The 16,669-nt window shown below is 37.4% G+C and overlaps 1 protein-coding gene across 1 annotated transcript; it reads right to left on the bottom strand.

Moving 5' to 3' along the window:
- Positions 1-801: 801 nt before the first annotated feature.
- On the bottom strand, positions 802-16,052 carry LOC121887334 (methylthioadenosine phosphorylase). Its single transcript, XM_042398070.1, has 8 exons — positions 15,913-16,052; positions 13,487-13,573; positions 13,269-13,327; positions 12,836-13,003; positions 7,625-7,727; positions 6,364-6,603; positions 2,460-2,582; positions 802-1,754 (listed from the first exon to the last, which is right to left on the bottom strand). The coding sequence occupies exons 1-8, from the start codon at positions 15,934-15,936 to the stop codon at positions 1,716-1,718; spliced, it is 843 nt and encodes a 280-aa protein (XP_042254004.1). The 5' UTR covers positions 15,937-16,052; the 3' UTR covers positions 802-1,715.
- Positions 16,053-16,669: the final 617 nt, after the last annotated feature.

Below are 16,669 nucleotides of genomic sequence, written 5' to 3' on the forward strand. Positions count from 1 at the left end.
AGCACTTTTGTTTAGTCAAAACGTATGATAAAAAGGAAGCCTGGTTAGATCTGTACATAATGGGTTTGAAAGAGAAACAGAGAAGAGAGAAAAATATATAATGAGCACAGAAACATGATTCATAATCTACGTTTTGGCGAGTCTAATAGTTTTAATGTCTTTGTGCAACCAACGTTGAGATTTGAGACAGTGAAGACACTTCAGCACTCAAAACCACGAAGGGCAAAAACAACACTGCTGTTTCGTTTCTTTTGAAATCATGGCTCCAGTATAAAGCGGGTCTGATGTAATAACGTTACCATGGCAAACCCGTTTTATCTCAACAATAAATTCAACCGACCCATATGTCAAACAGGAGGCTATTTTTAGATTGACATGATATAATGAAATCAATGGCAGCATTTATTTCCAACAGACATTCATGGTTCAACAACAGATTCTCAAATCTTGACATGCAGCAAGTCAATGCAGCAGGATTTAAAAGCAAAATTACTTTATCCTTTAATATTTTTTTTCTATATTTTTATTAGCTTTTGAATTTCATTGAACTTAATTGCACACTAGTTTTTTATTTCTTAGCAGTCTCAAGAGTTTGCCACCCTGCATTTCTTCAATGAGCATGTGACAAATAAAATCACCAGATACATTCAGTCCAAGTTGTTAAGATTTTAATATTTTGCAAACAACTTGAAATCAGGACCTCAATCTTTGAACAATTAAAATACCCATTATATATATATATATATATATATATATATATATATATATATACACACACACACATATATATATGTATATGTATATTTTTTAAAGCAGTCTTTATTGAGCTAATTATTCTACACAACGTCTTTATATTGTCGAGACAAAGTAGGAAACAAAGAGGAACTACAGTACAAGGAAGCAAATATTTATAGATGTTGTGCAGTTTGATGATATTCAACATACTGATCTAATATGAGTGGTAACAGATGACCCATCACTCTTATACACATGCTTATTTCATTAGATGATGGTAAATCTTACAGTATATAAAAAGATATTACATGCATATTCTATCCTATTTATAAATGAATTGCTGTTGTGGTTTGATTGATTAAACACTGTCATTAAGAGAAAATACAAATGAAAGTATTTGACAAAATATTTAAAAAAATGTGCCCCAACAACCAAAGATAGAAACATTCCCAGTACTAATTACAAGACTTTTATTCTAACTTAATTTTACTGAAGTGTTTGCAGGTTTTTTTTATTATATCCTGCATTAACAGCAATAAAGACACCAAAGGTTTACACACACACACACACACACACACACACACACACACAAAATTAAATGTTCACGGACCACAAAAAAAATATAAATCCACGATAAAAATGTGACATGGTAGAATCTTAACACTAAACATATGGTCAGACTGACAAAAAAAAAACTGCTGGAGAAATGTAGTTGTTAAAGTGTTCAGAGAGAGAGAGAGAGAGAAGGGGGGGAAGGGAGGGGGTTGTTATATGTGTATTTTGAATCAAGGAAACAAAAAACAAAAAAAAAACACTGAAAGTCCAGCTGCAGACACAGCACATGCATTATTTATGTGAGGCACTTTCTTGTGATTCACTGATGACAAATCCAAAAGGCAGAGTTGAGTCTGTTGTCCATGTCGGTGCGGATGGTGTCTGGGATCTGTATCCTTTTTCTGCTTCATTGTTCTCTTACACGCTTAGTGTTTTGGTAACATTACTGAAGATTGCGCCATTGACTGTAACAAAACAAAGAAAATAATTACAGATATACAGCAACACGAACTACATTTAGATAGTGTAAGTCATCCAGCATTTGTTTCAGAGTACTCTGGGGGTCAAAATTAAAAATATGTCTTTAAAATACTTGATTAAAAGAACTGTCATCCTACCAAAATCTTAAAAAAAAAAAAAAAGAATAAATAATGATAAGTTTTAATGTTGACACTTTTTCATTGTGAGCACTCCTAATGACATTAATTGTGTGCGAGGTAGAAAAACAGAAATCGAACTATTTACATTCCTGTGACCTCAATGTACTTCAAGTATATTAAAAACAATTATTGCAAATGGATTCAAAGGGTGTACCCAGTGTTACAGCACTATTAGTCACTTAACACTATACATCCTTATCTAACATGTAGCTGCATTGTCATTTTATAAGGTGCAACACAGTACAATGACAGTTTTTTATACTTGCTGCGTGCTTCTGAGGAACTTGGATCACGCTCATAATCACAATATAAACAGCTAGTGTTTAGAGAGCGGTCATGCTTGGGATGGTTTGAAGTTTAAGAGGTTTAGGAGGTGGTGCAGTGAAACGGAAGACATGATAAATTAGATCTCAGTCTAAGATACCCAGCTACCCAGACAGTAAACAGACCCTCTTTCACTACTTCCACAGGACTGCTGAATGGAAATGAATCATAAACCTGACAACTTACTTTCAAGGTCTTTATTGTCTGAGCCCAGTCCATCTGACTAATCTGGGGTATTGCAGTTAGCAGGATACTGCTAGCTTTGTTGGCATTCTCCTTCATGGTCTTCATTACGTTGTCAACACAGACCTAAGGGCAGAAAAACAGCCGTTGAGTGAGGAAAATCATTCACAGCAATGCAAATTTCACTTCCTTCAAAGTGTTACAGTCACTTTGTATTTCCGAAGAATCTTTCAGTAAACGTGTGGTGGCAATGCAGGATGTGAAGGAAGATACTCTTCTGTAAAATAAGAGCTGATGTTGTGATAAGAATGAGAGACATATGAAAAACATATGAAAACATTTTAAAGGAGATCAGAGGGAAAAAAGAGAAAACCTTCAGCAGTGAAGCAGTTTTAAGGGTTTTTATGTGAATAGCATAAGGGCATGGCTGCATGAAAGTGTTTACTCAACACTGATATTTAGTTTATCAAGATATGACACGAGGTATGATCCTTGTTCCACTTTTACCTTTTCCTCATGTGAAGAATAACTTCAATTTTGTTCATTTTTAATTACAATACTTGGTCTCATAACTTGGACAACAGAATTTTATACAACAGTGACACCACACTGACAGTCACTTAATTATAATATTGAATTATCACCTTTTCCTGCATTATATTTTGTCTTAAAGAGCACAAAAACACATTGTACTGCACAGATGTCAGGCTGCAGCTCAGATTTGAAAAATTAAAGTTACTTTTAATCTCGTACGTTTACTCAAATCGCTGTCACCGTACGACCAGTGAGACGGCCACATAAACATTCGTCAATATGAGCAACAATTCATATCTGCGCAGATGTGAGGAGCAGTATATTGTTTTTTCTAGCAGCCAGCTGTACCCTGTAAAACAGTGATTCATTATGGGATATTAACGAGGCATGCCTTGTCTATGACACTAATGATCACCGCATTATACACATGACTAACACTGTAAGAAGAGGAGAAAGCAAAAACAAAGCAGAGTAATAAAATCAAATGCAGTAACTAATGCGTCAGTCACATGTGTCAAGATAATAAAATATATGTTTATCCCCATGGAATTGCGTGATAATCTTTAAACGATTAGACTGACAACATTGCTTCCGTGTTGTGCTGGTGTTTACCTCCTGTAACCTTCATTAACCCTTGGGTGCTTTGTTTTCATGTCACATTCAATGACTGGTTTCATGTTTTTGTGGTGTTTGCCAGGATGAAGACAGTGAAGCTGATGACTCAGTGTGACTCAACCTCCTCTGGCAGGGCTTGCACCGGAGGCTGGCAGGCGAGCTGAGTGAGGGGGGGGGGGGGCTTTGTGGGGTGAACAAGGGAGGGAGGCCAGGAGGTAGTATGAAGCTGGGAGGGAGCGGAGGGAGTGTGTGTGGGGGGGGCGGAAGGATGTGGCGAGTGTTCTGCAACAGGAGGGGGAAGAGGTCAGCTGCAGGAACTCGGAAGTGGAGTTGTGAGTTGGGCTGGATTAGTGACAAATAAGCCAAAACTCACCCACACACAGTATATCAAACTGCATTATCCAGCGTGTGTGAGAGACAGTAGGTCACTCGGAAGTCATGAGAGCACGAACACTCTGTGGTTAGTCTGCGTACGGAGCACAGATGGCAAAAACCTCTGTGCAGAACCCAACATACTAATAAAATACATACTAAAAGTGAACAATGTAATTATATAAATATATATAGCTTTTTTTTCCCCTTTTTTTTTTTTTTTAACAAATGCAATCTTTTAGAAATATGCCAACTTTAAAACACTGCAGAAAGTTCAAAATAGTATTTGAAGCCTTTTAAGCCAAAGACTTTTTAATAATAGACTATTTTGTTCCCTCCATCAATAACACCCATCTGCAATAAAGCTCAGAAGAAGAAGGTGAGAAAATTTGACTTTGGACAGGATTGCCTTTAAAGTGACAAAAGTGAATATTACCAAAAATAAAATAAAATTGTTTTTTTGTGTGTTATCCTGAACATAAATTAAGGTTACTATTTATATTTTTTTTTAATGCTGTAAAAGCATATAGTAAGTATAGAATATACATGTTGTTAGTTTTTTTAATGACACAATAATAAGCAGTTTTCCTAATCTGCAAATACAAATAACTAAATGTACCCAAACAATTCTACAACTCTGAATCTATTGATTATATAAACACAGTACAAATCAAAGGTCACACTGGACACACTGGACACACTTTCACATTCACATTCACTTGAATGTGAAAGTGTGTCCAGACTTTCGACTTAATCAATAGATTAGATAGATTAGAGGTTATTAGAGGTTATTAAAGTTATAGAAAGGGAAAAGTTAGAGATGGGAAAGTGGACTTTATGCACCCAATGCTGTGTCCAGCTGCAAGATGACGCTTCATAGTAAACAAAGTCCTTTTATGACAAGCCGAGCTCATTAAATCTTCCAGTCAGAAAGTGAAAGAGAAAAATGACCTGATGATTATGTGAAATATCTAGTAAAATTAAAAAAACAAGACAAAAAAAAAAAACTTTACTCTAACTTAAAGTTAGAGTATGATTTTTGATTTTCATTCATTTTCACTGATTTTTTTAATCCTATTTTAATATGTTTGTTAATATTCAAAAATTACACGGTTGTTTTTTTTTGCTATAAGTGAAATAATGAGCCATCTCACAGCACAGGCAAATCAACAAAAGATATCCAACTTTAGCTTTATTTATAGTAAACAGGCTTTCAGTCTGGTATTTATTTTGTAGACGTGACCTTCTGGCTGCCATCATCAGCATTTTTATGTATGAGAGCAATGGTTATCACACAGATATGATGTGTCGCAATTATATCTCAGCTTCTACTGGCTCATAGGGAAAGTGGGAGGATTGGACATAATTGTGCAATGATAGTTTTATTGCGCAGCTTGGCACAAGCGGTCCATACCTTTGCAGTTCAATGAAGTGGCGCAATATTATCTTAAGAAATTATTTTGCAGAGTCAGTGGTTATGTGTCGTGGACTCTCAAGGGGTTCCTGTACCCTACTTTGAGAGCAGTGGGATAAAGTGACCTGGTCGAAGCAGGTCAAGCTGTTGAGAAAGTGGGTGGTCCGATAAGAGGGGACAGGGTAAATAAGAGGGGCAAAATCCCTGAGAGACTTTGTAAACAGTAAAGGATTTAAAGGGTGAAAGCAACTGGAGATAGACATGATCATACAGAGGTCATAACTATTTACAGTTAACAAGGATGAACAGAGATACCTCTAACTTTAGATCACAATGGCTTAGACACAAAAAGCTCAAAGAAATATGCCTTTTAATGTGTTTGCGTATTAGTGTCGTTCTTATTGCCATTTTAGTGGCAATTTTTCATGCTGCTTTTTTTTTTTTTTTTTGCATCTGCCACAGGAAGATGACATCTTTATCCTTAATCCTGCCTACAAAGCTCTGATTTGTTGGGTCTTTTTACCAAATAGGGGAAACAGTAGACAATGAGCGCCAGGCCTGTTTGAATTGTTTAAAAACAAGGCCACAGTAATCCATCTGCAAAGTTGTCACCACAGTGTGGTAAAGACAGGAGACGTATGAATAATGACGACCGATTATTATGACGTATACGGTACATAGATAATAGAATGCTATGTACAGCTCAAATTATGAGTACCGGTCCCTTTCTGACAGCTTTTACCCATCAGTTGATCAATGCCAGCTGGATGAAGTTGTAATTAAATATAACTAAAAGTCTGATACAATTAAAATGGTGACAATGCTGTAAAAATAAACTGATTCTGACAGGATGTGATGTCACCCAGTACTTCACTCTTTGGCAACGCAGACTCGCACAAGACACAAACAAACACAGAGGAGACATCAAAGCGATGAAAACAACACAGTTGAGACCTTCAGCCAGCCACTCACCGCCTCCTCATGTTCCTTCCAACAGTCATAGTCTGTTGCCATGGCGATGCTGGCATAGCACAAGCCTGCCTCCTTGGCGAGGACCACCTCGGGCACGGTGGTCATATTGATGACGTCAGCACCCCACTGGCGGAACATCAGACTCTCCGCCCGCGACGAAAAGCGAGGCCCCTCGATGGACAGCATAGTCCCTCTCACATGGCACTTGACCCCCAGGCTCCGTGCCACCTCCACCAAAACCTGCATCGAGATAAGAGAGTCTGTAACTGTCCACGTGAAAACCACTGGGAGAAGAAGTGACAACTTTTCACCTGGTTTTAAACAAATATTCAGCTCATCCCCTGAACTGTTCCCACTTCCTGCTATGCCGTGCGGTATCAGTTGAACCGTGTGCCGTTTCGGTGAACTGCAGATAAGCAACAGCTGCCCTTGACCCTATATGGCTTTTTTGGCACAATAATATTTCCTGACATGACAAGCGTCATTTTCAAAATAAACAAACTATAAGTCCTTACTGTTGGTCTTATGAACTGCAATCTAACTGTTGGTATTTGTTAAAAAAAAATATGTTTTAATAATTAGCAATATTATGGCAGTGATAGAAGTGATAAAAAATGCCATAGAAAGGAAAACTAGCTTAAAAAAGAAATATATATAAAAATATAAGAAATAAGTTTTATAGCATTTGTGTATGGGTTTTAAAAGATTAAAGTTAGTTGCTTGCTAGAAAGAGAAAATTTTGAACAGTAACTAAAATTAAAAAAAAAAAAAAACAAAACTACAAACTAACTTCTCTTGAATATGAGCTCTGAGCAACACAAACATTTGATCACACTATTTTTCACGGGCTCAAGTAAATATGATAACTAACATAAGAACAATGCTTTACTACTGAGGTGTATTTCTTTAGTGTCTACAAGATGTGATTCATCTGTCAGGGAGTGAGTAGCGAGCCGTCTGACTCAGTGTTTTCGTGTTCACAGGCTGTGTGAACTGTGCAACTCACATGCTGCTTTTTTTTTTTCCTCTCCACCTCTCCACTATCTTCACACTCCTCGTCTATTTTTGTCGGCTACCTCATGTCGTTGAAAAGTGGAATATATTTTGACTTGTGATTGTTATATAAATGCGGTATTTACACCTAATTAAAATGTGCGACTGTGACACACATCCAGTGGGCGTTTGGGGTTATATAGAACATTTATAAAGTTAAGTAGTTTCACTTTAATATTGTTCAACAAGTAATTGTGATCAGACTCACCTCTCTGGTTCTGTTGCAGAACGGCTCAGCCATGGGGATGTGACTCACACCTGGAGGACTGGTGTGCCGCCCGTCGTACAGCGTCTGAGCCCTCTTGGTAGTCCTGACAAAATGGAAAAAAATTAACATAACACAGGCAAATGAGGAATGCAACTGTTAGATTCAGCTGCTGCAAATTCACCTAATCCACGTTAATCAAATACGTTTTGCAAATCTCGAACTTATAACTTATAACTCTAATTTATTAAATCAATAACAGATTTGTTCCAGATGGGCAACAGGAAAAACAAATGAAAATGAAAGCTGAAAAACGGAAACGGAAAAGACAGAAAATAGACTGAGTGGACAAAACTATTCTAGGAAACCCTGTCAACATGAATACTTAATGATACGAGCCAAGCAGCAAAGTAAAAATTATTTATGTCACGACCATAATCTAAATGTCAATTTGCCTGATAGAAATCCTCTGACGCAGCCACGGTTTTAGTGACATATTTTAGTGACTGTGTGCTTAAAACATAGGTTGAGTCTATTCTATTTAAAGTGTTATGAACAGTGCTTTCACAATTATCAGGGCTATAAAAGAACCAGCAGTGAACAGAAGCATTATGGTCTCTAGCACCACGCCAGCAGCTGTCCGCTTTGCAGCTCTGCTGAGTCAGTGGAGTTCCACCAGGCGTAGCGTCAGCCTGCTTACTGCCGGCTCTTCACGGAGACGAGTCAGGAGCAAGAAACTGACTCACTCGGTCCAGTGTCCAGGGGGCATCAATGTCATCTGTTTCCCATTAGCCTCTAAACTTGTTCTGTAAATACTGAATTCTATCCGAGTGTTCGGTTATACCAAGGTACATTCATCATTATGTAATAGATTAATCAAGAAGATATGTCTTATTAGTGTTCTATTTCATAGCATAACTTTTCTTCCATTTTCCTATGGATAGCCAAGTCACAACACAATTACATCCAAAATATGAACGTAACAACTTACAGTAATCTTTTAAGTTGATGCCCAACCCTATCTCTTACTCATAACCCTGGCATCTGAAGACTTAAGTAAATACTTAAGTAGGTTCAGCCAGCTGCAGCTCCGCCCTGCTGAAGATAAATACCAGTAGTGTGTGAGACAAACTGTGAGCCGAGCACAATGCTTGTTTATGCTAGAGAAATTGAGTTAACTGGGCCCGGCGTTTCATTAGCAATGTAATTTCTCAATCACTGTTGCAGAGAATGTTTTCCTCCATCCATAATTATCAGATATTTAAATTATTCCTGAAATGCAAAGGTTATGTGCTATGGACAACTATGCATTAGATATAGTGAAAACCTCAAACATCAGGTCTCAGCTAGTCTTTCAATATCTGCAAGCTTCAGGAAATAACTGATTTGATTTTACTACAAATTATAGCTATAAATACTACTACAGCTTATAAAAATACAAGAATATGTTGTGAAAGTATCTGAAGTTTTTCCTTAATATTATATAATAACTTCTATTTATTGATATGTTTTTGAATAGACAGTGACATAAAACAGATCAACTTAATGTCTTTGTTTTTGAAATGCCACTTGGCCAGTATGAAGAAATTCAGTACTCTCATTAAATGTCAAAAACAAACTTAAGTACAGACTGAAGTGAAAATGAAAACAAGAGAATCTAAATCAAAGGTCAAACGTGGAGGATTTGGAACCTCGGTGCAAAAAAACAGTTTTATGCTTGTGTGAGACAGTAAAGCTGACACTTACTTATAAGGCAGCAAAGTGTTTGGTTTGGAGGAGCCATGAAAAAAAAAAAAAAAAAAAAACTAAGCAGAGGTGATGACATAACAATTGTGGCATCAATAAAGTCAAGCCTTCAGAAACACACTGTCACATGCTGCAGGACAAGTCTGAACAAGTCCCAACAAGCAACTTCCTCATTTCTGATAAACAGATCTTGTCTGTGCTTGATGCTGGTAGCTCTGCTATTCATCGCGTTTCAGCAAAATGGACGGAGCAGAGCCGCAAACAACGTGACGCGGTCGTATATGTATGCAGGGAAACACACTGACACGACTGTGGCGAGGCAGTTTACTACTTATCTTAATTTAACCGGCTGTATTACAATTCATTGGACACAAATAAGCATATTTAAACAGCACCTCTCTCTGCACATATTGAGTTATTTAATGGAATTTGTGCAACTCAGCTAACCATACGTTCCTAAAAGGGTCATGTTCCTTGTATGCTACACATAAAGTAGATTTGTACAGCCAGTGCTCTCTAAAAAGTATGTTAACAGTGGAGTTGAATGTGTATTTTTTGCTATTAATTTTAAAGGTGTTTGGATTTGAAATCAAAAGATGAGTGTGAAATAAAAAGGAGCAATCATCATCTTTCATTTAATGGTCTTCACATACAGAGAAATGGCTATGCTGTGCTGACTGCTTCCACTTTCAGGCGTGCAAAAAAATAAGTTAACAGCAGATGTATGTGTGAAAATCGCCCACATGCTTCTTTTTGCATGGATTTGTTCGCACATAAATGGAAGTGGTTTGCAATTGGTGTCAGAAGGCAAAACCCGACATACTACGACAGAGAGAACAGTTCATCTGTAAGAAGAGAAAACAAAAACAGTCATTGAGAAGCATAACCACAAAAAGAGGGTAAAGAGTACAGCAGTGTGTGCAGAGTTCTGAAGAAAAAGGACACCGCTGGTGAATTTCAAAATAAACACAGAATAGGTCGCCCACGGAAAACTGTTGCTGCTGATGACAGAAAAATGTGATGTGCTGTGAAGAAGAACCCCGAAACAACAGTCAGTGACATCACCGCCGGTGTAGAGAGCGCAGGTATGAAAGTATCACAATCCATAGAAGACTTCCGCAGCAGAATTACAGAGGCTATACTACAAGATGAAAAACCTCTTATCAGCAGCAAAAATCGAAAGGCTAGATTGGAATTTCGCCAAAATATACCAAGACGAGCCAGAAAGGCTCTGGAGCAAAGTTTTATGGACAAATGAGACCAAAATTAACCAAAGTGATGGAAAGTGTTGAGAAAGACAGGAAAGGCCCATGATCCAAAACATTCCACTTCATCAAACATAGAGGAGGTAATGTCATGGCCTGTAACAGATGATGACAGCAGCAGGATGAATTCAGAAGTGTACAGACAAATATTGTCTGGCTATGTAGAAGGAAATTCCTCCAATCTAATTGGCCAGACTTTCATCCTGCAACATGACAATGACCTCAAACACACCGCCCATGCGACCAAAGCTTTTATCAGTGACAAGGTCCGGAAGGTTTTAGACTGGCCAAGATTTAAACCCTATGGAGCATTTTACCTGCTGGAAAGGATATTGAAGATAGAGAGCCCCTGTAACAAACATCAACTGAAGGCAACCTGGAAAAGCAGCTGCACGCTAACAGCTAGCGTTAAATGTGTTTACAACAGAGAGCAGGAGGGAGAACAGACGTCTCACTCTGCTACTCTGTGCTGCGATCCTGCTGCTGCTGCTGCTGCGTACAGTCAGGGAGCAGACACTTCCACTTTATAATTATAGCCTCCATCATCCAACTATCCAACTAAGTATTGATGACACTTAGTATTTTACAAATTAGTTTTTTTATTTTATGAATGTGGGTGCTGATACATGAAAAAAATGTTTTTAAAGCAAAACGACAGTGGGGGCGGTGGGCAAATAATCTAATCGGTGTATGCCCGGACACCGTGTAACACCGGTAACACCTTCACACACGGCCTAACAACTTTCCTGGCAAAAACCCTGAAACTAAAAGCCAGTCTTTACTTTTGTCTCATTGTTGTGTTTTGACCTCAAATGCCTGAAGTAGCAAAAACATCAAATTTTACTCTGCTGTTAACAGACTTTTGGGAGGGCACTGTATGTTTACGCCTGAAAGAAAGAATGCAGACTGGCAATCAAACCCCGGAAATAAAATATGTTTAGAGCTTTGTTGTGGCTGAAGACTTGAACAACAAAATACGGGTATTTACTACAGATCTAAATAAAACAGAAAGTGTTTTTGTTTATTTTTACGTTAAACCGAGTATTAAGATAAAAATTAAGACCAGTCCAGGTTTGACTCAAGGGTAAAAGAAATCACTGTGTGAAAAAAGCTCAGGCAGTTAACAGTTGATGGTTATTGATGGTAATAACTCAGTAATGAATGAATGAGAACTGACAGCTGAAATTCTCACAAGTCAGAGAAAATGATATACTGCGTGAAACATGAGACAGACAGGAAGGAGCCCTGAACTGTTTATAAAAATATCTCCGTTGCACAGTTTGTGTTCCAGTGTATCTGTCATCATCGCGTTGGCGTTAACTATCGCCCGAGGTGGAATGTCACAGTGTCAACATTTTTAACTCTCATTAAAGCCCTAAGCAAACTGTGACACCAAAGAGCCCTACAAACTATCAAGCAGAAGTCAATAGTTCCTCCCACTGAACAGGATAGTAAACAAATAATGGCTTTGACAAATGTGTCAAGTTCTTCCCCTTTTTTTTTTTTTTTCCATTCTCCTATCTGAACACTCTTGTCATGCTGTAACGTGAATCCTGTCAGTGAGATGTGTGGGAACATGCTTGAATTGTTATACAGTAGACCTCCTGTGTGATAATTACAGGATAACAACTGACAAAAAACCTTTTGACAGAAGTTATTCAAAAAAAGGAACACAGCAAGACAGTTGGCAGTATTAATCCTATTTTACAGAGTTTAATTAGTAAAACATCAGCAAGTAATATAGTTATTTTATTTACAAACTTCATACGATGGCAATTGGCTTTCCAGATTGAATTTCAAGGAGGTCGATCGATTTTTATTTTTTCACATCGCTCATAATCATACTTCTGACGCTGTCTACAGTCCTTGCTAAACCGTACAGATCGCTGCTACATTGGTGGCGATGGAAACTCTTCCTACATTTCCACTCCATGTTTTGAATTATGTATCTGTGTTACACTTGTGAATGTATTTATTTATTTTTATATCTTGTTTACTGAGAACCTACAGAAAAAAAACTACATCTACTGTATGGCAATTCCTCCTCCCACTATGACAACTAGCGTTTCTTGATTTTCATCCCACTTCGCAGACAGCTGCTCTAAAAGTCTAGTGGACGTCATCTAACCTTGTTCTATTTGAGAATATGGTGGAAAAAAAAAAAAAACATCTGAACCTTCTGATGTGGTCACAGCTCACTCACCTGTCAATGAACTGATCAATGATGACAATGTCTCCTGGCTGAATCTCCTCCCGAAGTGAGCCACATGCCGTAGTAACCAGCAGATGTGTACAACCCTCTTCTTTCAGCGCCCAGATGTTGGCCTGGTAGTTCACATTAGACGGCATTATGGTGTGCTGTCTTCCATGCCTAATGATAGGAAATTAATTGGTTATATTGCTTTGGAATTTATAATCAGAAATGTGAAAATACACACTTGGGTTTAACAGACATCTCGTTATTACATGGAGTGAAATATTGATGAGAGAAACACATCCTTTCATACAGATGTGTGCTGTATGTTGCCCAGTCTAGTAGGTCTGAGAGGTCCTGTCTTTTTCCACTAGATGGTGCTAAAACAAAATACATTTTCATAACTCACATTTTAAAGCAAGAGTAAAATACCATGTTTTACCTTGCAAGGAGCACACATTCAACGTTTTTGATCTTCCCCAGTATCAGGGCATCTGATGGCTGTTAAACAAGAGCAGAATAAGCTATTATACATAAAACGCTACAGTAATATGTTACTTTAAAGGCAAAATAGATAGGAATACTGGTAGAGCTCATCTTGAAATATGTTTAAAAGAAACATCTTGGGACAACAAGGCCATATTTCAGCACACAACTAACCTTTCCATACGGTGTATCAACATAACGCTCAGTCCTTCCCTCCAAGATATCAGGATCATCAAGGCCTGAACCGCCAATTATTCCAATCTAAACAAAAGTTTAGAGAAAGTTATAAATAGATGTCAGAATTAATATCTATACAAAACAATTCATTTGTATGCCAATTTAAAAACAGAAATAAATTAAACTTTACATAATGTGTTTTACATTGGGGCATGGATGAAAATACCTGATACCAAAAAAAAAAAAAAAAAAAAAAAAAAAAAGTAGTGTTTCAAACTGTGAGGGTACACCTTCAAATTAGTGATTAATTCATTACCAGTTGACAAACTCCAAAGACCCTGATGACAAGACGCAGCTTTTTCCCCTCTAATGGAGAAGTCTTGTGTTTCTGTGTTTGTCTTGTGTACATATTTACTGTTTACAGTCAGTTATTTACAGTATATTTATTCAAATACTGTGCTTATACTCAGGCTTCACTATATGTTTACTGTTTACAGTCAGTTATTTACAGTATATTTATTCAAATACTGTGCTTATACTCAGGCTTCACTATATATTTACTGTTTACAGTCAGTTATTTACAGTATATTTATTCAAATACTGTGCTTATACTCTGGCTTCACTGTATATTTACTGTTTACAGTCAGTTAACAGCAGTGCTCCAAGGCATGTTTACATACCCTAGTAACATTCCTATACTTGAGGTATAGCTATAGGTTACTCAAGGTAAATGTACTTGTTTTGCTCCACTATACCATTTATTTGACAGCTGTATTAGTTCATAGTACTTTGCAGATTAAGATTTTACATATAAACATATGAACGGATTCTAGTATATGATATAGTCCAAAAATTAAACTACCCACAGTATGTTAAATTGTTCAAATTAGCTCCATCTTGTACCAGCTACAACATTGGAGTGCTGCTTACACATTAATTAATGCATCAATAATCATCATGGAGCTGCAACAATTAGTCAGTTAATCAATTAGTTGATCGACAGAAAGAAAATCTTTATATAATTTTGACAATAAAGTCATTCTTAAAGCAAACATTCCCCAATTCCAGCTTGCCATTTATATTTGTTGCTATTCCTAGTCTTATGTAGAGCTGCAACAACTAGTTGATTAATCACTTAATCCATCAACAGAAATTAAATCAGCAACTATTTTGATATTTTGAGTGAATAATTTTAATTTTAGTCATTCTTTTAGCCGTCTAATGTGTTTTGCAGTGAAAAAAAAAGCTGGTTTCAGCTTCTCAAATGTGATGATTTAGGGCCTAATGCTTTTCCTTGTCATACATGGTAGTAAAATGAGTATTTTGAGATTTTGGACTGTTGGTTGGACAAAACATGTCAAAAAGTTGTAATTTTTCCCGCTTTTTATAAAAATATCTTAATATTTTTCAATAAAACCATTAATGGAGAAAATAATGAGCAGATTAATCAATAATGAAAATAATTGGCAGTTGCAGCCTCAGTATGATGTGACATTGAATTCAGTATCTTTAAATGTTGGTTCTCTTAGGGTTAGTGGTTCAATCTCCAGCTCCTCCACATGTCCATAAAGTGTCAAAGTGACCCTGGGCAAAACACTGAACCCCAAGTTGCTCTCAATGGACAGGTCAGCACCTTGCATTGTAGCTGGCTGCCATCGGAGTGTGAATGAAAAGCAAATTGTTAAATACTTTGGATAAAAGTACTGTATATGCAGCCATTTACAACTCAGCCAATATGTGACACATTACCATGGGCTTTAAGAGAGAGTGACAAACATTTTTCACCAAACGATTAAGTTAATCAAGAAGATGGATTGATAATAAAATAATCGTTAGGCGGATCCTTATAATTATAATCCAATATTACAACACATAATTATATAACACTGACCAAGTCCATGCTGTCTGTGTAATGGATACTTTCGATTTTAGCTAATGCTTTAAGTACATTTTGCTGACCTTACTTAGTTATGTAATGTTTTCAGCGTGCTACTTTTACTTGAGGTGAAGACTTCTTCCACTACTATTAACAGCCTATAGCTTCATATTACAGAGCAGTTCAACTGTCTGTGTGTGCAGGGAGTGAAAGCCGCAGGGTGCACTCTGCCAAACCACGTGTCAAAGCAACTCTACCTGGGATGGTTCACTATTACCTGATTTCACAGTAACACACTTGCTAACGTGTGCAGTTAGCATGCGTATGTTAGCCTAAGTTATTTAGCCGTGGTCGTTTCTTCTGAAGACAGCAGACTTTGCTAAAAACGATTAAAACAGCTAAAAGCTTTTCCCGCACTTCCAGGTTTGTCATACAGCTGCACATCCTGTATGAAATAACCTAGATATGCTTTCTTCTTGAGTCCTCTGTTAGCATGTTTGAAACACACAATAATCAGTCAGCAAGGCTTGCTATGTTACATGTTTACCTTAATGGGCGTCGTGGAAGCCATGGCGACAGTCTCCTTGGGTGTAGAAGTGAAGATTTGGCAAAGTTGCGGGGAAGCCAATTTGAAGACCCCAGCGTTGACAACATCCGATTCCGTCACTCCCCAGGGGCGTTATTTTTCTCCCCACCCGCATTCTGTGAAGACCCGCCCCTAGCCTGCCTCTGATTGGTTCTGACTCTGATATTCATACTCTAACCCAATCACATAATTCCTCATGCCTAAACCTAACCAATCTAATCAACGAAGGCAACGGAACGCGGGTGGGAAGAAAAAAATAAGGCCCTCAAGGGACCGCGGACATTTATCTTCCTATTTGAATACTCCGCTTAATGTACAACGACATTATAGTTCCAGGCTATTTATCTTGCCTATTTCACTGCAAACCGTTTTCCAAAGCAAACTATTTATTTACTTATTCATTTATTTACCTTGCAGGAGGCCGTTGGTTCCCCTTCAGTTATAAACGTCAAAGTCCACTTAATGCCTCCTGTAATCTATTAACGTTTGCTTCAGTTGACATTTTTATTTTTTGTAGCTAGGTAATACAATGAAGACTTTTTCATTTATTTTTCACTTCCATACCACACTGACCATACCACTTTATATTACTTTCATGACTATGTATCCTGTCTTCATTACCTGCCTCAGCCAAGTTGATATGCAGAGTGACTTTCCTATTATAGTAAAATAAAATGGAGGGGTTGCTTGAAAGGTAGAAAAAACATTCATATTCAAA

The sequence above is a fragment of the Thunnus maccoyii genome, chromosome 2 (genome assembly GCF_910596095.1).
Source record: "Thunnus maccoyii chromosome 2, fThuMac1.1, whole genome shotgun sequence".
Taxonomy (NCBI): domain Eukaryota; kingdom Metazoa; phylum Chordata; class Actinopteri; order Scombriformes; family Scombridae; genus Thunnus; species Thunnus maccoyii.

Excerpts from the sequence above, each read along its gene's own strand:
- LOC121887334 (XM_042398070.1), bottom strand. The coding sequence starts at position 15,936 with ATGGCTTCCACGACGCCCATTAAG. Across the intron at positions 13,004-13,268 it reads GAATGTGTGCTCCTTGCAAG|GCATGGAAGACAGCACACCA; the intron begins GTAAAACATGGT and ends TCCTATCATTAG. Across the intron at positions 6,604-7,624 it reads TCTGCAACAGAACCAGAGAG|GTTTTGGTGGAGGTGGCACG; the intron begins GTGAGTCTGATC and ends ATCTCGATGCAG.